The sequence below is a fragment of the Acomys russatus genome, chromosome 3 (assembly GCF_903995435.1).
Source record: "Acomys russatus chromosome 3, mAcoRus1.1, whole genome shotgun sequence".
Taxonomy (NCBI): Eukaryota; Metazoa; Chordata; class Mammalia; order Rodentia; family Muridae; genus Acomys; species Acomys russatus.
The window spans coordinates 49,170,449-49,192,614 of record NC_067139.1 but is presented as its reverse complement, the minus strand read 5'-3'; the positions used below and the strand labels follow the sequence as shown (position 1 = coordinate 49,192,614).

Below are 22,166 nucleotides of genomic sequence, written 5' to 3'. Positions count from 1 at the left end.
GTGACTGAGCAACTTGCCTGCTGCCAGTTATTTGTTAAACTCACAGTGGCCCAAATTTACCTGTGACACTTTTAAAAGCACTTTTCCAATAGGCAGAAAAACAATTTAGCATTAAAATGGAGGAATGTAAAGAGCCAAAGTTTGCTCTAAGATGTAGAGGTGACCTTCCTTCACATTGTATTAAGGTAAGGTGTGTCTTTATATATTTGATTAATTGCTGAACTGGCAGTGAGCTAAATGCTATTGAGGAAACCACTCAATGTTGTATAAAAATTACTCCTCAATATCTCTGATTGGTTAATAAAGAAATTGAAGAGCCTATGACTGGGCAGAGAAGACAGTAGCCGGGACTTCCATCCCCAGTATAGGTATCTCAGGGAGAGAAAAGAGAGAGAGACCGGAAAGAAAGAAGGTTGCTATGCCATGAGGAGAAGATTACCACAGTGAAGTCACTATGGGGACAAGGGTAGCACAGAGGCATCCAGGGGGTCCAGACTAAAGCACAGGTAATAGGGCATATGGCTGGGAAGGGGGCCAGGATAGCACTGTCAAGTTAGAATAGATTGGTATCTGCCCAGTTATGGTGCTTGAAGCTTATTAATAAATGTAACAGGCCTCTGTCTCACCATGTGGAAGCTAGGGCAGGCATAGAGGAAAACCTCTTATTTTAAACACTAAGAAGCACAATAGCTCATAGGTGGGACCTAGTTCTCCAGTGCATGAGTGTGCTCCACAAGATAGTAAAAAGTGAAACACTCATTCTGGGAGTAAAAGGTAACATCTACTGATACGTAAAATGTGTTAGTGCTTTGTAGTTCAAATTTTTAATATATAAATCAACATTTTTTAAAAAGGTAAAGCATAGAAATGTCACATGTTAAATTTTCAGTATAAATCAGGTTTTTTGTTTGTTTTTTGTTTTGTTTTTTAAATCACACCTTACACAACTCAATCCACACTTCAGGAAAAAACAAATTTCTATGATGAACTGCACAGGATATGGTTTCTTGCATGTGTAGGAGTTCTATTCTCACTGTTAAAGAGCTGAAAATAACAATCATTTCAGATCCACACTTAGATTGTTAACTCACCTTTGTCAAGATAGCAATATGGAATCCAGGGCTGATAAGATACTTTGGGGCATTTTAACAACACAACCATCTTACTTTGCATCCATACTGACATAGTGACAGCCTTAAACTATCCCCTAACACTTTCAAAGAAAGTTTTACAAGTGGGGAGACAAGGCCTAAAATTACTGTAAGTCCATCCACAATATCTGTGCTCACTGAACACATTAATTAAATGTACCAAACAACGTGAATTAAGGAGTAAAAGTGAAAGTAGCACCAAAAAATAATTCCAAATAACCCACATACTAAAATAAAATATTTTGCTCTAGAATCATACACTCACTATGCATCTGTCAAATTTTCTAGGTTTAGGTGATAATTTTACTGTTGCTATTAATAATCTGTACTAGAAATTAAAAGCTAGCTAACCTATCCTCCTCGTCCCACAGCATCATTATAAACATTCGCATTAAGGACACATAATTTGTGGCTGGAGCAATGGTTCATGGGAAAAGGCACTTGCTATTCAAGCCAGATGACATGAGTTTAATCCCTAGGATCCACTATGGAAGGAGAGCCCTGATGCCACAAAGAGGTCCCCTGACTTCCATGTGGGTACCAGAGCAAGCATGCATCAGCACAGACGCACAGCAATCCCGACAAAATAAGGTCTACGGTAATTTTTAACTTAGAGAAATTGTATAATCATTTGAGTTCAGCCAAACAAAAATAACTGTGTCTAGAAAATTAACTGGGTCAGAGCAAAAAAGGTGACAAAAATATGCATGCTCTGTCATTGGAGAGGTTGGGTTTTCATAACTATCTACATTAAAAAAAGCAGTCACTATTTTTTGGAGTAATTATATGCTTTATAACTTAAGTGGTTAATATTCTCATGAAGGCCAAAATGCAAATTTTGGAAAAACAACCTATAATATTTTGATCAGTTTTGTGCTACTGAACTGTAGCACTGGTGGGCAAGTCAGACAGAATTCTCCTGCTATAAATCACAATTTCCCCTGGCATGTCATCAAGATTAATCCCTGTACTTGAGAGGCAGAAGCAGGAGGATCTCTGTGAATTTGAAGCCAGCCTGGTCTAAGAGTGTGTCCAGGACAGTCAAGGCTACACAGAGAAACTCTGTCTTACAATATATGTATATCTTAGGCTCAACTCTGTTCACTCATGTACTTAATATCAAAATGATCTAATAAGTATTGCCATAATCTTTGGGACTTTGGAGAGTCACATCAGAGAGGCTCTGGAGCTGCCAGCCTGCACTGACTCAGCCTCTCCTTCCTTAGGTGGGCCCTGGTGGGCATGAGAGGTAGAGAGGCAGCAATGCTGAAGAGAGGAAAGGGGAGAGGTGAACTGACAAGCTCACACTTGCTTTCGGAAAGGCAGGACTAGCATCAACTCTGAATTACCTGGTCTTGGTCTTGATCCTATTCCACCAATGAAGTCCCTGGAGACAGAATCAGACAGGGGCTATTAGGACAGGTCCACCTAGTGACAAACAGTGACTGAGAACTGCATTTTGCTGTATTTGATAAAGATAGAAATAACACTGTGAATGCAGAATGGACCTTTTTTAATACAGTTAGTTTTTTAATTTTAATTTTATTAATTTATTCATATTACAACTCAATTGTTATCCCATCACTTGTATCCTCCCATTCCTCCCGCCCTCCTGCTTTCACCCTATTCCCCTCCCCTAGGTCTTAGACTGAGGGGGATCTCCTCCCTGACTATATGGTCATAGGCTATCACATCTCATCTTGGTAGCCTGCTTATTCTTTCTTTGAGTGCCATCAGGTATTGCACTAACCAAGGACAATACAAGCAGTAAACATCAAACCCTACTCTGATCTACCCAATGGACAGGACATTCTCCCCAGTTATGTGGAGAGCGGAGACTGACCCTGACATGAGTTCTGGTGCTCCATAGAACGGACTTTCTTCTGGCAAACAGAAGCGCCTTGTCCTTCCAGGGGATTTGTGATGAGCAACCCTTCAAGATGAGCAAGTCTAAACTCTGTCCTGAACAATGTTTCTGGTACCATCGAAATCAAAGCAGTGATTGTGTGTGTGTGTGTGTGTGTGTGTGTGTGTGTGTGTGTGTGTGTGTGTGTGTGATAGAATCCCATGTACATCAGGCTAGTCTCAATCTTGCCATGTAGGTAACCCTTGCCTGGCTGTGATTTTTGTAGTTAAAACAACTAATATTAACTTTTTACATGTGGTGTTTCCCATGATTTGTTCTTGAAATGAAAATTCAAAAGAACAAGCAACCATCATACATTTCTATGAGAGGAAATGAATTTACAGTTTCACAATTACACATTGTAGAGTCTTCAGTACTATTAACATCCTTCTCCTTGCCACAAAATTGTAGGCTCTAGTTGGTCCAGAGCCTTCTGGTGTGTGTGGGCAGCCTTCATCTCTACCAGGGATACTAATGAACAGCCTCCCTCTTACTCCTCCCAGTGGAATGTGAAGCCTATTTCCTAGTAGTTTTCTGCATCTGAAAGACTCACATGATGACATACAATCCAAAAGGCTCATAGTGAACATCAGCAAGGAGCATGCTGGGAATCCGCTGGGCAACTCTGAGTGTGAACACTCACAGAAGGCTGCGAGATGTCTAGGTTGGGGCTGACAGATATTGTGCCCCAACCTTGTCATCTCATCATACAACTTTCAGTATTCATTTGCAGCTCGTACCTAAGTTATTAAGTGGAACAAAGTTGGCACACATTTACCAACCAATCTAGTTTAAATGCTAGAAAAAATCACTGAATCTCAGTCTTACAAGTGCCTTCTTCCTTAATTCTTTTCCACTTCCTTTTACCACCAATTTAAAACATTCTAGGTAGACACATTTTTAAAAAGTGTTTTAAAAGGTGAGATTAATCATTTTTCATCAAATATATCCAAAATGGCAGTTAAATTGAATAATTTATACTGTTTTAGATTTAAAGTATATCAAACTAAACATTTAATACCTCAGTTGCGCTAGGCTCAAGTCAACACATGTGTCAGCTATCTCTATATTAAATGTTCCAGACCTTTCTATACAAGCCATTGGTCACTATCTCTTACCCACAGCTTTAGTTGGGCCATTGAGCTGCTAGGTCTGACACCTTAAGTATGAATTAAAACGCAACCTGTGGAAAACTTTCATTTGCTTCCCATCATTCCTCTGGGTGTTTCTGGAAGGCTGGTAACACACACTGAGTTAGCTGCATGGTCATTTTTATGGTCATGAAAAGTCTTTTATCTAGAACGATCCCATTAAGCGGCACCTATGATGGGATTTGTGACAGGGATAGGGCAACTGTGATCAGCTGCTCCAAGTTTTGTATTGTTCTTTATAATTCTAGATTCTTCTTTGGCAAGCTTTGAGGTGGAAGCTGTAAAGGCGGCTCAGGGGTTAAGAGCACATACTGCTCTTACAGAGGGCTCAAGTTCTGTTCCCGGAACTCATACAAGACAGCTTACATCCACTTCTAGCTCCAAGCTCCAGGGGAGTCAGTACAGCCTAGTGGCTGCTGTGGGCACATGTACCACAGATGCACATAAATTCAAACACATTTAAAAATAAAATATGTCTTTAAAATGTATTAGGGAATGTTCACATAAATATCACATATCGCACGCACGCACACACACACACACACACACACACACACACACTTCTTTCATTAGAGGCCCTGTGCTAGACACCAGTAGTGAAGAGAAGTGCCAGAGCTTGTGAGGCAGCTGTGCAAGTACAGCAGAAAAATCATTAAATTCTTTGAAGTGAGTCATTGCTCCCAAGGATGGACAGTCATTTGTAACATTAGAATAGCATGGGTCTACTGTGAACAGAAGCCACAGCTTTTGCCGGGCAGTTGCTAGGCCCGTGGATGGACAGATGGTAGCAATGATGCAGAGCCTGGGGAAATTCTAGCCCAAGGCACACAGAACACTTATGACCTATATGGAGCACTGTGGTTCCAGATGATGGCGTTCCCACAATAACTCAGCTGGCCAGGGGGATGATTTAACACAGAGACATTTCAGGCATACTGAAGATCCTGTCTAATGAACATTTTTAGTTGGACACAAATAGCTCCTAAAGCTGGTGACTGTAAGAGTATTTCAGAAGCTAAAACGACTCTTAAAGGCCATGACCTCTAGCTGGTCTCAGATCCAGCATGACCAGGCCCACAGCTCATAAGCCTCGAAGAGTCTGGAGTGATGAGCTGGGTGCTAGCCTGCAAGTCCACCCACACCAGACAGCAGGAAGGCAGAGGCTGCAGCTGGACTCTGTGGTTTGTAAGACAGATTTTACTCTGAATTGATGCAAGCACAGTGTGAACTGGTTTGATAATTATTTTGTCAGGAAGGCGTGAATTATTGGATAATTATTTTGTCATTAAAGTCCTGGCCATGAAAGAGATAACACTCGAATTTTCTCTCAAAGAAATCCTTTAAATGCATCCTATCAAATGAGAAGCTTGTCTCCCAACACCAAGAACATGTCATGTGAGGTTACTGCAACCATGGCATACAACATAACTAGAATCTTTCAAAGTTCGTGACCATGACAGGTGTGGCAGGTGACTTAAGGGAGGTTGGGCTCTCATGTTTCATCAAGGTCTTCATCTGCTGCAGTATTAACAGAGTTGGTATCTCCATGAGGAGGCAGTACCAGGTGCCTGGTTTTCCTTTCAGACCGTACCAATGGCTGAAGGCAAGTGAGCAATAATCAGGCAATCTTAGAAATGTCACAGGAAAGGAACAGCACTCCCACTGAGTGCATAGTGCTGCTCGTTGTCGCCGTGTTGTTAGCAGACTGTGGGACTGTGACACTGGCAGAGAGGCCAGGTTGATTCTGGTAAGCAGTGACTGGGCACACATATTCAATAAAAGCAAAATGAGACCCAGGTTATGAATAAGAATTGGGGGAGGGGGGCAGAGCAGCCACAAGTAAACAGACAGCTGTTAGGAAGGAAAGAGATTGGTCCTGAGAACATGGAGGGCCCTTCTGGTCACATCTGTGATGGTGCATGGTCAGGAAACCCACAGGCGCCTCTCTCTACAAAGACTGCAGTCGGGAGCACACCCTCTAATGAAATCATGCTCACAAAGAACGTATTCACTGCAGGCATCTCTGGCGCTGCTGCAAACATCCGATGTTTCAGAGCAGCCAGACAACTACACCCTGTCGCCTTGGCAACAGAAGGCAAGTAGGCATGGAGAGATCTTGTTGCCTGAGCAACACACACACACAAAAAAATTTTTAAGTGGGCCTTAATCTGTGCCTAACACTATGAATTAATTCAAGGAAGTGGGCAAGATTTCTGTCCTTTACAGTAAGAGACTCAGAAATTGCAGTGAGATAATCCCTTAGTTTACCAACATGAGCATCTGGCAAACATCTCTGGATCAGCACCGCTATGCAACATGCTGTGCCAAGAGAATGCCTAAGCCGGCATACCATAAGTGACCACATGAGCAGATGAATAGTCTTTTGGGGGGTGGGGAGCAGATGAATAGTCTTTTGGGGGGTGGGGTTCTTTATGGTCTTGAACTCAGGGTTCCCATAAATCTTCCTGCTCTGTCTGGGGTGAGCAACTTTGAGAATTTCTTGCCTATGCTTTATCTCTGTTCTGTTTAGCCACAACCAGCCATATGTCCTTGTCACTGGCACAGCACTTCATGCTGGATATTGAAAAGCTGAAAAACATCTACGGGGTTGATTTTTCCATTTAGTTTTTCCCTTTTATGTGGTATCATGATCTTTCTTTAAGTTTGAATTGATCGCTTTGTTTCTACATATTTGAGAGGATTAATTTGCTTTTCATATTAATAAACCAAGAAGCCCAGGAAAACCCTAAACACATTAAATCAAGAAGAAATTTAGCTTTATTTAATGACTTTAAGACAACTAGAAATGATATTTAGAGTTGTCCCATTTTGATTCAGAGACACCATTAGAATCACCTGGAAAGAAGTAAAAAAAAATATTTTAATGTTCCTTCCTCCTGATCTGCGTGAACTACCAGCTGTTTGCTGTCATTGTCCTCGTCTGCCCTGTGTCACATTGCACACTCTATACTGTGCCTGCACTGAACACAGCCCGTCTTAAGCCACCTGTGTTTCCTGGCTTGTCACACAGCTACAGAAATGGGCTTTCATCAGCTCTCAGCAACCTTGGAACAGGCATCACCTCCCGTGTCCTGGCCACTTGTCACATTCACGTATTTATAAGCACATGGTAAAAACACTACTCCATACAGGCCCTGCTTCTGGGTCAACTCCCAATCTACTAACCCGCTTTATATAATTTGTTACAAAACACACCTAATTTCTAGATTTATTTTCAAATCCTCTCAAGATCTAAAATATGGAATGTATGTTTTTGTTATTTTGGGAGGGCTGGACACAGATAGAACTATTACAAATGAGGAGAGCTCCCATGTATTCTTGCAGAAATCAAGGCTAGAATGATTTGTCACTTCCAAGATGTCTGAATCTACCTGGTTAGAAATGCCCACTTTTATATAACTCTCTCTCGACTGGGACACCCAGCTGTGTGTCGAGTTTTGATTGTAAGGCTGACTGGAGGAAGTGCCGATTAGGTGTGCTTCAGCATTGAGGGTGTTCTGGCCTCCAACCGTCCCTCTCCTGTCTGGTCATCTTCCCCAGCCCTGTACTGGTTGCTCCTAGCTGAGACTCTTTCTACTCTAGGCTGTCTTCTGTGGAGTACCCTAGAACACTGTCTCATAATTGGGCTCCTTTCTATTTGATGATCTTAATTGTATGGGTCTCTCTCTGCAGACAGAAATCCAGTGCTGTGTCCCTTCCACACGCCATCTCTTGCACCGTCTCTTTCAAATTAATCACCTGGAATTATGTCTTCCCTGTAGACTGCCTCTCCATAGGCTCGTCCTCATACACTAACTGTCCCAGCCACTCCTCATGGTCTGCAGCCATCCCTCCCTACGGGGCTTCTGAGACTACTGCAGCCAGCCTTTGAGGTTGCCCCGCCCTCATGCAGTGACACCTAAACTGTTCTCCTAACAATCATGGGACTTGCAAAGGCCACATCTAATACTTTGGTTTTAGTTCTTACCTCAAAATGCTACTGTCACAGAGGCAACTGACGTCCCCTAATAATTTCTCCTTTCTCTTAAAAGAATGCATTATATGATATACTTCATCGTGCTTCTCAGCTGGGTGTGGTTATATGAAGGAGTTCTGCCAAATATGTGCGAGCAGGAGTCACGAGCACAAGATCCGGGCTGTATCCTTAGAAGGGGATGCATGCCCCCCAACTCCCCTTTCCTCACCTTGCCCAAATTTTCTATGGAGCTGAGACCCATACCCGTGCTCTAAGGACCCAGGGCCTAGGTGACCTCACTGAACACGGCTATTCCATGGTGTTGGCCCAGAGCATGCTCAGAGAAACTGACTGTTTGGATGTCACGGAACCAGAAGGCAGAGCACACGTCTTTCAGGCCGAGGCTTAGCACTCTCCAGCAGGCTCAGCAGCCCAAGGTTCCAGCTCTGGGAGGCAGGAGCTAACACTTTCTATGTCCACATGCCCAGAGTGACTTCTGTCAGTCATGGTGCAAGCTAGTCCCAAGTGGCTCGGCTCTGCCTAGACTAGATGCATTCTAGGTGGACTGCGCCTCACGACAGGCATACCTTGCTTGTGAGTGTCGTTCTTTTCCTGAGGCACTGAAGCTTCTCTTTAAAATGCCTAAAATGGGAACACAGAAGTAAGTATAAATTATTGCTCCAGAAACTATGTTTTTTGCTGTTGCAGCACATTGCTTTTGCTTGTTTCCAGTGCTGGGGAAAGAGCCCAGGTCCCAATGCTGAGCGTCTACTGTCTTGGTAGTTACCCTTCACTATATCCATCATTTTTCTTCTTGACAGTATTAGCTCACATATAATAATGTTAAAAATTACTCTGTACTTGTTTATTTTTTCTTCCAGAGGAAAGATGACAAACAGAACAGTGTTATTAAACACAGAATGTCTGTGCCATTTTCATCCTCAAGCGTTTGTGCAGCCATCTCCATGCGAGGTTCAGTGTCTCTTTCTGCCTCCCCAGTGCCCATCTCCAGCATTGTTACTAGGGGGAAATACCACCACTCTCATCACCAAATCAATGAAGCGCTTCTAGACTTTGCTGCACATTTATGTGTACGAAGAGTTTCTCCTGCATGGTGTCTATCGTTCACCAAATGCAGATCAGGGGGCTTTGTCTCCCAGGAAGGAATCTTTAGGAAATATAGAACAAAGAATTGGACACAGTGATTGCTCCAGAAAAATCTAGAGGATTGAGTCACCATTTTGATAGAGGCATTAAGTATAAAGAAGACAAGGAATATGGCTAAATCCTTGGCACTCCATGTGGACTTTTAGCAAGGCTACTTTCTATTTTCTTTCCTGGGGTTTCCATACCATATCCACTGAGGAGACAGAATTATTTTCCCTTCATTTATTTTAAAGTATCTCTAATTGGAAAATTTAAATTTGGTTAACATACTCTTCTGGGAGATTTATTTTTTTTCTCCATTTCTATTTTAATATTTCTTTCAGTTTTAAGTCTCCCAAGTTGATTTATTCTCACATCTTTTACATCCTATAAATATAACATTTTCTTTTCTTTCTTATTCCTCAATATGTTTTTTTTTTTAATTTTTTGTTTTTGTTTCAATTTAAGACTATTATTGGGCAGGATTTACATATATTTTTCATAGTCTTGGACATTTAAGATATTTATTTTTCTTAGACCCACTAAACACATCATTACGGTGCTTGGTTTCATTCACTAACGAGTCACCTGGGAAGAGTCTCTGCTCAGGCTTAGATCAGGTTGGCCTCTGGGCATGCCTCTGAGGGAATCCCTTCATTGGGATAGGAGGGGTGTGAAACCTGCCTATTGTGGAGGGCGCCATTCCCTGGATTTGGCCCTGGACCGTTTGAGTACAGAAAATAGACTGAACACAAGAAGCATGCACACACTCACTTCTCTCTTCTCGCAGCTGTGGCTGTGATGTGCCTGAAGTCCCTGCCTCCTTGACTCCCTGCTATGATGGAGGGATGGTACCCTGGAGCTATGAGCTGTAGAGGGCCCTTCTCCCCTAAGTTGCTTTTGTCAGTGTTTTGTCACAGTGACAGAAATGAAACTAGGGTAGAGAGTGTGAATTGGATTGTACAGAAGTTAGTCCACACCATGGCTGATTTCTCTCGCAAGTTTTTAGTTCCTCTAGCCCACAGACTGATGAGACGCTGCCCTCAATTATTCCTAAGGTGGTTTGGCTGTCTGCAGCCCAGCCACTTCAGCTCCCTAGTCACAACCTGCGTTTATCTGTAAAATTGAAAAGGCACTCCTGTTGTCTGGTGTCTGGCCTCTGACTCTTTCCGTATGAATGCTGCTCCTGAGACAGCAGCTTTAGCCTGCTTCTAGTTGCTCACTCCCATGGCCCCACCCACTGCTGTAGCGCTCACTGAAGTTCCACCCACTGAAGTCCTGAGATGGCCAACTTGTATAGTGTGAGCTTACTGAATGTAGACTCCTTCAGAGGGCTTGAACTGGAGCTGCTACAGCTGTCCAAGATGTCCAGCTCATCGTCCAACTCAGAATACACATCTGCGCATGGAAAAGAAGATGATGGTGAGCCTGGAAACAGAAGGTCCGCAGTGCGTTCCTGCCGGCACCTCTCTCGCAGCAGACTCACCTTTGTCCACACTCTCCAGCTGGAAGTTATCCTCGAAGAGCACCTCCTCGCAGGTCCTCTCCTCCTCCTTCCCACAGGGCATGTGAAAGCCCTCCCCCGGCAGCTCCGTGCTCTCCGAGAGCTCACTCTTCAGGCTTGCTGCGCCACTGCTGCTGCTGCTTAAGCTCGCCTTCTCAAAGGTCTCCTGGAAGGAGAACGTCAAGTCTTGAGCACCCAACACTCGTTAGAATGCACATGCAGGCGTCTAAGATATTATTGCAAGTACTTAACGCAGAAGTGATACCTTCTACCACGGGGCTTATTTAATCCATATAAAAACCAAGAAGTAAATCTAAAATCAACCATCTGACAAAAAAGACCAGAGTCAAGGGGGCTCACACCAAATGCCTGTGAGAACTGGTGACCTAACTGTATTTCTAAGCAACAGAGCCCAAAGTCCAATTTACCAGAAACTTCTTCCCTTTGAGCCTTTCCTCAAACATTTGCAATGGTTATCTGCTCAGCTCCACATCAGTTACAAAACAGTTTCTCCAAGGAACATTCATGTCAGACAAAGCCAAGCCATGAGGAAGGAGGAATGACGGCCCCTACAAGATGAGGGACAGCAGTGATGAGGACTCAGTCACTCAAGACTCCAGCCACTCTGGCTTCCCTCTTGCAGAACTAAACATAAGCTCCTCCAGAAACTTCTGAGACTACACCCAAGTCACTTATCTGGCCCAGGGCCTCAACATTCTCCTACACTGTATTATAAAACATATGCAATGTGTCTTTCAGGTTCAATAAAGATTAAAAATGTATAATGATACAAAAGGCTGTTAGTTTGGGTTGTCAAAGAAGACAACTCTGTAGAAGGACTGCCCTGGCAATTCACAATAGCAAAGACGTCCTCTGTGTGAGACCATTTATCAAGAGTTGCTTGGACGGCAGGCTGAAGAGCACCAGCAGAACTGAGGTACAGACCAGGGGCACAAAAGGAGAAGCAATGAAAAAGGACAGGCTCCTGCCTGAGCAGTGAGGACAAATACTGTAGATAGAGACAACCTCTCCTGACCTGTCAGACTCTGTTCTTGTAAGTCAATCACCCTTTGTTATTGGAATGCCCAAAGTGAAGCAAGCTTTCTTATAAGGCTGGTATATGTTTGCCCATTTATTTTCCATAGATTTTTCCCACAACTCAAGCAGCACTCACAGGCTCAAGGAGCAGGATGCTCAGAACCCACTGGTGTCAAAAATTTGGTGGTTTGGTTTGGTTTTTGGAGACAAGGTTTTCTCTGTACAGCGTTCGCTGTCCTGGACTTGCTTTGTAGAGCAGGCTGGCCTGGAATGCACAGAGATCAACCTGCCTCTGCCTCCGCCTCCCTCAGTGCTGGGGTTACAGGTACATGCCACTGTGCCCAGCTCAAAATTTGTAGATGAAAAAAAAAACCCCAAGATCTCATGGTTCATGAGTCAGTAAATTCATGATCGGATTTATGTGCTTATGTGTCCTAAGCACTGCAACTGCCCTCTCAGTTGGTATCCATTCTGATTCCCCCCAGGATCTTTTCAACAGTCTTTGCCTCAGCTTCACAGCATTTCATTTTGTTGAAGTTAATATGCAGTTGAAGAAACACATTTCTAATTTGATTCTTTGGAACTAGTCTTCCAGCCAAGCTCCAGTACGCTTTGATTGATTAATTCCTCCATCTTGGTCATGCTTACTCTGCTGACTTAGACAGGGGATGTCTGAGGCAGTCTCTAAAGTGCCAAATGTGCATGCTTAAGAGATTACTAACATCTCTGCTCTGCCTGTATCTAGGTCCTGATTCCAAACTTATGAGCATCTTTGGAAGTTCCAAAATTGTACTTAGCATTTTGTACACTGGCTTCTTTTTCTTCCCCTAAACAAACATACAAAATTCTGCTTCTTCTAACATTTCTCAACTTCTTTCAGGAGAAACTGTCCTACAAATCAACACCTCACTTTTGTCTTTGTTTTCAGGACCACATCAGTCTAAGTTCGTTGTCTAAGCTGCTGTGTGTAAAGACAACACTTGGCATTTCAAGCTCCTCTGAAGACTCTACCCAATATGTGTCAATGCTGAGAAGAGGTTTGAGAGTTCTTGCCTGGCATGATCAAGGGGCTGGGTCCAATTTACAACACCATAAGACACACTGAGATGTTTTATTGTATCGGTGCAATTAAATGTATCTGCAAGGCCTATAGCAATAGTTTCATCTCCATTAAGAACAAGCATAGATGATAAATCATAAATAGATATTTTAAAGTCAATGAGAGGGCTCAGTAGGTAAAGGCCTTGCCAAGCCTGATGGTCTGAGTTCAATCCCTGGATTCCACCAGGTGGAAGCAGAGAACCAGCTCTAGAATGCTGTCCTCTGACTGCACACATGTTACGTGGCATGTGCACACACCTGTTCTATGGCATGTGCACACACACATATAAACTTTTTAAAAAAGCATTTTTCTTTGAGCAGCAGAAGAGCAGAGTGGGGCTGTGAGTTATGAGCCACATGACTCTAGACTTCAGGAAGATTGACTGGCTCAGAATCAGCTGGACTGTAAACTAATCACTTATAATTTCTAGAATTACAAATTCTGATGGAATTCTGTAAATTCTGATGCAAGAGAATTTCTAATATGAGAAAGATGCTCTCTCAGAAACTACATAAGCCGGAAGAGTCGGTAAGAGGGTGAACTTATTGTGATTTTAAAAATATGTTGCTATAATGATCTTCAGTTTCATGTACATCGTTTCTGTGCCTGTTCTCTCTCGTTCCCTATGGAATACATAGCCTTTGTTGTGTGGATGCTGTGCCTGTTCTCTCTCATTCCCTATGGAATACATAGCCTTTGTTGTGTGGATGCTGTGTCAGGAGAGTAGAATGATTTTCAGGAAAATATAAATGTTCCTTAATATTTTCTGAATAAGTGAAACTAAAAAGGATTGAAATATTAAAGATTTTAGTCTTATAACAAAGTAAAAACTGACATCTGTACTATAGTTTTTTTATTTAATCATACAAACCCATAATAGTATGGTATTATTATGGTAGTTCAGGTTTAGACAACAGATGAGAAACCATTATCTATGAGATAATTTCTTAAAAGTCATGATTTTAAAAAGAAAGAAAGACAGGATAAAACAAAAACACCAATAGAAAAATAAAAGAAGCCACTGGGAGCTGGGGGAGCATGCCTTTAATCCCAGCACTTGGGAGACACAAGCAGATGAATCTTTGTGGGTTCAAGCACAGCCTGGTCTACAAAGCAACTTGCAGACATCCAGGGCTACAAATAGAAACCATGTCTTGAAAAAAAAAACAAGAAAGAAAGAAAGAAAGAAAGAAAGAAAGAAAGAAAGAAAGAAAGAAAGAAAAGGGCTACCAAAAAAATCAAAAAAGGTTAACTAGGAGCTCCACAATAAGCTATCAGTTGTCCTCAACTGCCTACCACTGCTGACACCAATCTGGGACACTGGAGAAAGGAGCTGACAAAGAAACTAGAAAATGAAAAAAATGTTCCATTCTCATGGATTGGCAGAATTAACATTGTAGGGAAAGCTATATTAACAATAAATAGTGTACACACTCAACTCAATCTCCATTAAAATTGCAATGCCATTATTTACTGGACTATAAAATAATCCAAGAATCATTTGGAACAGAAGGACCATGAGAAGACAAAGCAATTATAAGAAAAAAGTACTACCAGGGGTATTACAATACCTAACTTCAAATTATACTACATAGCCATAGAGACAAAAAAAAAAAAAAAACATGGTATTGTATAAAAATAGACATTTAGACTGATGGAATAGAGCAGAGGAACTAGGAATAAAGACAACTACATCCATTTAATCTTTGGAAAAAAGTTGTCAAAAACATAAACTAGAAAAAAAGACAGACTTGAAAAGACTGGGGCTAAGAAACTGGTTATCAACATACAGAAGAATGAAGTTATAGCCAAGTCTCCAAGACTGCACAAAACACAATTAAAGATGGACTGGAGACTTTAACCTAAAACCTGAAACACAAGCGTTGCCAAGGGAAACAGAGAAGGCAGTTCAAAGTGTGAGCACAGGCAACAATTTTGTGAAAAGGACTCCAGCGGCACAGAGACTAGCCAGTGAGATTGCATGAAAAGAAAATGTTTCCTCACAGCATGAGAGATTATGAGCAGAGTGGGGAGAAATGCTACAGAACAGCTCAAGATGTTTCTCAGCTATACACAGAGGTAGAGTGGCATATATACCTGCAAGGTAATACCAAGAATATATAGAGGACTTCACAATGTAAGCATCTAGGCAATTAACCTTCTGATAAATAAATGGGAAAATTAAATCAACAGTCTGCAAAAGGAACAATATAAAAAGGGCCAATAAACACTGGAGAAAATGTCCTACACCCTTACGTATTAGGCAAAAGCAAACTAAGACTGCTAAAGAGTACATTTCATGTCAGCCAGACTAGTTACCATGAAGAAACAAATGATAAATTCTGGGAAAGATGTGGGAACAGAGGAGCCTTTACCCTTTGTTGCTCATGACGTTTTGTGTTGGTTTTGACTTTGATTTTTCGTTGTTGTTGTTGTTGTTGTTGTTGTTGTTGTTTGGCCACTATAAAAACCAGTACAGCCTGGAACTCTACAGGTTCCCACATGCCTGTAATCTCAGCACTCAGTGAAGGAGAGGCCAGCCTGATCTACAAAGTAAGTCCAGGCAGCCAAGGCCACACAGATAAACCCTGTCTCAAAACAAACAAAAATAAAACAAACAAACAAAAGTGCAAAGGTTCCTCAAAACGGAAAGTAGAACTTCCATGACTCAGTTATGTCTTTCTTGGACCCAAAACCCTCTAGGTCTCCCCATAGAAAATTACTTGCACATCTATGCTTATGGCTGCACTGTCCACAACAGGAAGAACATGGGACCAGGTAGACATGTGGGACCGAGTGGAAGAATAATGAAAACTGGAAATTGTCTTAAGAAAAATATCCCAGACTGAGAAAAGCAAATACCACATGTTTCTCTCATACATGGACCCCGGACTTAACCTTCTGTATTTGTGTTTGTGTGTGCGAGTGTTTAGGGCAGGAAACTTGGGAGGTGGAATGAGAGGTACAAAGGCGGTGTTAAAGAAGGGTTGGGGAAAGAAAATAGAAGGCAACAGAATATCTGTGGTCTAGAAAAGGATGGTGGAAGAAGCCAGAATGAGGAGGGCAGTGGATAAGGCCAGGGTGACAGGAGGAGCAACAAAAACAAATATGTAGTGAGGGTCCTCGGTGGACTCATTACTTTGTATACTAATCTAAAAGAAAAAGGAACATAAAAAAGCTAATTCTGAAATTCAATAGATGCAAACCATCCAAATCAAAGTTCACAAAAGACAACAAGGCTCAATTTCAGCACTAACGATTCAACTGCTCACACAGAAACAGAGTTTCAGCCAGGAAGACACACAGACCCACCAGCTCCACTGGAAGCTACACAACACCATACTGTGCCGTGAAAACTTCTGAGAGTAGAGACAAAATGGCAACTACATGGAAAAATGCATTTGCTCATGCTAAAGATTCCATAGGGCAAGATAAATATTCCCAATTCATGTTCAAAAAGTGTCAGCTTTATAATATTTAAAACAGAATGATAGTTGGTCAATGCATATGTAAGTAAACAGGTCAATGAAGCCAAATAGATCTTAGAAATAGTTATTCACTGTTGTCAATTTCACACAAATAGTTGAAAAAAAATTTAATGGGGAAAAACTGCATATTCACATGAAAAAGTGATATCTTCATTTTTCTGTAAACAAAGTGAGATTAAAATGAACCATACATCTAAATATAAAAGCTATATTTATTTAAATATACTTATATTTATATAATTAAATTATATAATTTATATATAAATTGTATTATTAAATAAATAAGTATTTATATAAAATATTTTCACTATAAAAGCTTACTTCTTCAACCATAAAGAAAGCAGTTTTTTCCTTTGCTTGGAAAGGAAATCATTAACAACCAAGTAAATAAAAACTAAAGAAATAAATTTGTCTTCATCAAAATTACAATTTTCCTGTGCTTAAAAAATACTATTAATGGATTCATATCTGGGTCTTCGATTCGATTCCACTGAGTGGAGAGTGTGATATGACTTTCTCACGTACTATTGTGCCTCACATTTGACCATGTCCCCTGGAGGGGGAGACCTGGTGGCACTCAGAGGAAGGACAGCAGGTAGCCAAGAAGAGACTTGATACCCTATGAGAATATATAGGGGGAGGTAATCCCCCTCAGGAACAGTCATAGGGGAGGGGAATAATGGGAAAATGGGGGGGGGGAGGAATGGGAAGATACAAGGGATGGGATAAACATTGAGATGTAACAAGAATAAATTAATTTAAAAAATTAAATTAAAAACACTAAAAAAAATACTATTAATAAGTAAATAGGTAAGTCACGGGTTATGAAATTTTTATAAGAGAACCTTAGCAAAAAGATAGTATTAAATATATTAAAAAGTAAAAATTAAAAAACAGACTAATAATCTAACAAAATAATGAGCCAAATATGTGAACAGACATATACACATACACAAACACATGCACGCACAGACACAGAACCAGCAGGTGTGAGTCAGGGCTCTAGAGCACTGACTATCAAAAAAGTATGAACCCAAGCCACAGAGAAGACACAAAGGCTAAAGTAAAAAGAACACATCAGACACCAAAGACAGGGACGCTGGCAAACACACACAGCTGGGCTCCTGTGACAAAACCACATGAGCAAGATGGTTCATGAGAGCACTGGGCATGTGCTTTCAGAGGGTTAGTCCTGATGGCACAGCAGAAACTACTCAGAGCCCACACATTGACCCAGTGGCGGGAGGCAGAGAGTACACTGGGAATGCCATGAGGCTTTTAGAACATCAAAGCTGCCCCCCGCTGCCACCCCCACCCCAGTGACACACACCTTCAGCCAAGTCATACCTCCTAAAGCTCCCCAAACAACCACCAACTGGGTATTGGGTATTGAAATGCCTGAAACTTAGGTGGGCATTTCATTCCAAGGACCATCTTCTGTACCTTGCTCTAGGGAGTGTCAAACAATATAAGGTTGGAAAGCTAGTCGTTTCTTTTGTAGCAAACCATACAACTACTTATGACCCACAAGTTCAATTTCTACGTATTACCTTTAAAAATAGAAACATAGCCACAAAATGTCTCCCATGATAAAGTTCCTAGCAGTTTTGGTTAAAACATTCCAAATTTGGAAATAAATACCATATTTTTCAGACCAACAGATGCACCTGACCATAAGATGCACCAACTTTTTAGAGCAGAAAGACAGTAAAAACAGCAATCAAACCATAAGGTGTACCCTAATTTCCTCCCCACTTTTGGGGGGAAAGTGCATCTTATGGTCCAAAAATATAGTATTCAGCAACATGACAATAAAATGTGGCAGGTATTTAATTTACACATCATAAGTACTGTATGTATTTATTTAACATAAATATGGTTGCATATTTAACATATATATTTAAATATATAAATAAAAATTAGTAAGCCAACAAAATAATGGCAGTTGAAATATAACCTAATATAAACAGAACTAATATATATCAGATATCAGACTCTTATAGACATGGCTAACACCTGCATGTTAGATGCATATGAAGTCTACTGCTGACCTCCAGCCCCAGCCCCAGCCCCAGGTAGGAGTCATCCTAGATGCTGTGAGGGAGTTTTCAGAGGGATCTGTACAGAATTTCGTGTGGGTGATGACTGTATGTGTCAAAAGTCATTAAGCTCAGCACTTAGACATCCTAACACTATGCATATGTAAGTTGTGTTGATTGTAAAGGGGGAGTCCACAGAGTGAATGAGAGAATTGTGTCTATGTGGGGAGAGTAGAACTGGTGAAATACTGCTGTTTTCTTAAAAACCTAATAAACGAGGAGCACTTCCCAACAAGCCGATATTTCTTGGTTTCTGATCTTTCTTTCTTTTTTTTTTTTTTTTTTTTTTTTTACATCATTGCATGTTGCATTTTCAGGGCCTTGGGAGAAGTTCAGTCGGCAATTAACCAGATCATAAAAGCAAAATTGTTCACCAAAACACTGTCCTTTTAAAATCCATTATTCCCTGCAGGGCTTAATTTAATCTCTTAGCACAAGCTTTTAGCAGTAGGCTCAGCATTTGTGAATGACATATGGTATAATAAAAAACAAGGTGAAATGGACAAATAAATAGCACATTTTAAAAAAATCTAAGTGCACTAGAAAGATGAGCGGCCAGATGCTTGCAAACTCTTCAGGTTCAGTACCCAGCTTAAAGACATCTGAGAATTTAAGAAAAAAAAAAAAAAATCAAGTCTCTGTCGATAAACTTTTCTAAGAACATAGACCATGCTGAGAGAGAAATCTAGTAACAGAATCCCATCGTGATGTGAGTTTGTGAAAAGACTCATGAACTTAAACACGATCTTTGCTGCTAAGCAGCACATCAGCCACTCTGCTCTCCAAGGATGGCATTTCAGATGATGCACTGTGTGACATATGTAAGCTATCTGACGATATCACGTTATCGTGAACATCTTTCATTCACAGAAAGCTGAAACTTCCTAGGACTCAAGCATCACCTCAACTATAGAGTAGTTTGCCAAAAATTCACCTATGTGGGTTGTTTTATGATCCCACTCCCATGCTTATGATGGTCTGAGCTACCCCCTCGGGCACATAAGAGAGTTCTTCCCACGTCGGCTGGCGCAGGCCTATGCTACACGTAGTAGCTAGGATCCTTAGTGACTACGCATTAAGTGCCCTCTGCATTCAAAGTCACAGTGGTAAGCAGAAATGACTGCCTACTATATGTTCCCCTGCCACATGTCCTAGTGGCCCTGGGCCCTGGTAGGTAAACAATATAGAGGTGGCATCCTAGCTGAAGTATTGGCCGTTAGTGAAGACCGCAAGTGGTGAGGCATCCAGCCCTGTGGACTGGAGAGCTACAGGTGCTCAGCCTCTCCAATGTGTAGACAACTGTTGTTAGACTGCCCAGACCTTCCTGTGTAAGCCAATCTAGGGAACACTTTTGTTTGTTGGTTTTTTGGTTTTGTTGTTGTTGATGATGTTGATGATGATTTTCAAGACAGGGTCTCTCTGTGTAGCTCTAGCTGTCCTAGAACTCACTTTGTTGGCCAGGCTGGCCTTGAACTCACAGAGATCCACCTGTCTCTGTCTCCCAAGTGCTTAGATTAAAGGTGTGCACCACCACTACCTGGGGAGAAGCCCTTTTATAATACAGAAACGTTCTATTATTATGTTCCTCTATAGACCCTGCCTTACTTCTTCTTACTACAGCTATGTGCATGTTAGCTGAGGTGAGCATCAGAGCAGACAAGTCGGCTGGAGCCTAGGGCTGTGACATACAGTGACAATATGTCAACATACAAACATACAGTTGTTGTCTTAGAGTGGCTTGCGCACTCCCCCATCCTACATGGCTGATACCGGACCATTATGCTACAACCAGAATCAAGGAAAGTGGGGCGAAGAACTCCTGTGAACACGAAAAGGCTGTGGCAGATGGAAGTGGCTATGTCAGAAAGGAAAACTCTGAAGTTCAAGGAGGACAGGAGACAAAGCACAGTGACAGGCACAGTGGCAGGCACAGTGACAGGCACAGTGACAGGCTAGCTGCAAGTGACCCTGGCTTTACTCCTCTCAGCTGTTCCAGCACAGCTGAACCCCAACACTAGAGTCAGGAGTTAGTAGAAATACAGAAAGTGATTGAGGAAAGTCTGATTGCAGTCAGAGAAGGTGGGGCACTGAGCTAGCAGATTTTCACCCCAGCGTCGGGCTCCTGGATCTTTACTGGTAAACTCAAACAATTGGGATTTTTATTCTTTATAACAACAAGAAGGAACAGGAGAGAAGGAAAACCGGGGAGCCACTTGATCTGGCAAGACTGAGATGGTGCTTCAGACTCCCAGTGAGATTCCCCATGATATGTGTGTGGCATGGACAGGCATCTAAGACTCTCATGTGTCCCAGTGAGACTGTGGGTGCCAACCAAAGAGTTCACAGTCAGGTCTCAGAGGAGTGGCAGGAAGATGACACGTCAAGGGTTGTGAGCACACATGACACAAACATTTAACAAAGGCAGATCAAAGTCTCCACACCACAGAAATAGGTTCACAGCAGTGCAGCTCAACAGAAGCCACCTATGGCATCCAGACATCCCTGCCTCCCCACTGGCACAAGCATGCCTCAGCTCCTCCTATACTCAGCTGCCATCTTGGTAAGAGGAGATAAAGAACAGAATTCTCAAAATGGTCTTACAAGACAGATAAAAATCCACAGTGGCTACATCTACCTCTGGGAAGGTGGTTCAAAACCAAGTGACAAATTTGCATACTTAACCTTTATCCAAATTCCTGTGAAATAAAACATATAGTCATAGTTGCTAATGCACTTGCCATACAACTATGGGGACATGAGTTCAGATCCCCAGCACCCACGATGAAAGCTGAGCCTGACATCCTGGTTGAGTGCACACCTACAATCCCAGTATTAATGCCTGCCTCTTATTTATAGCTGTAAAGAACTAAACAACATCCTCTTTGCAATACCCACATTCATTTTCTGCCTCAGATCTAAAATAATTCCCACAGGGTAATGACTGTGGGCTCAATGCATTGCAAACAGTGCCAGAACCCCAAACAAGATGTGACTGTCATGGTCTCCGATGCCCCCCATATTCTCTCATCATTAGGCATTTGATGAACCAAGCTGCACTTTATTATATTCTAATTATTCTCATTCTTAACAGCCCTCTGCATCCGTTCTCAATTGGAATTTCAGAAGTTAAAAGGAACTCCTTGCTTCACTTTCACAGTAGGCAACTGCCATACCCAGTAGGTAGTTAATGAAGTTTCCTTGGCTCTTTTGAAATACGTATCTGTACTCATCTTTAGCAGCCTGTTATGAAAACTTCCATAATTAAGACTAAGTACAGAATGGGAATAAATAGCACATGCCCCGTGAGATGGAAGTCTGTAGTGTCTTCTGTCAGTTTTGAGCTAATCTGCAGCATTCTAACCAATTCACCACAGAGCTCCTTCCAGGTGTGGGGGTCTGCAGTGTTCCTGTAATTTCTCTTCCCTTAGGCCCTCGTTCATAATGAGTTGTGTGACTGCATTATTGATACTCCCTGCTCTGGGACAGAGCATACTTGGAGCAATCATAACATTGCTATGGAAAGCAGAGATGACATTAGACACAGTTGGAAATATAATGGAGAGCGAAACAGGGCATGTGTAAACCTGAAAGCACAAAGGAGCTAC

The 22,166-nt window shown here is 41.8% G+C and overlaps 1 protein-coding gene across 1 annotated transcript in view; it reads right to left on the bottom strand.

Moving 5' to 3' along the window:
• Nek10 (NIMA related kinase 10) overlaps positions 1-22,166 on the bottom strand; it is a 180,826-nt gene that overhangs the window by 33,427 nt on the left and 125,233 nt on the right. Inside the window, exons 27-30 of the mRNA XM_051140001.1 lie at positions 10,817-11,000; positions 10,642-10,728; positions 8,772-8,826; positions 2,501-2,538 (exon numbers count right to left, since the gene is read on the bottom strand). Coding sequence (XP_050995958.1) covers positions 2,501-2,538; positions 8,772-8,826; positions 10,642-10,728; positions 10,817-11,000 — 364 coding nt within the window. The remainder of the gene's footprint in view (positions 1-2,500; positions 2,539-8,771; positions 8,827-10,641; positions 10,729-10,816; positions 11,001-22,166) is intronic.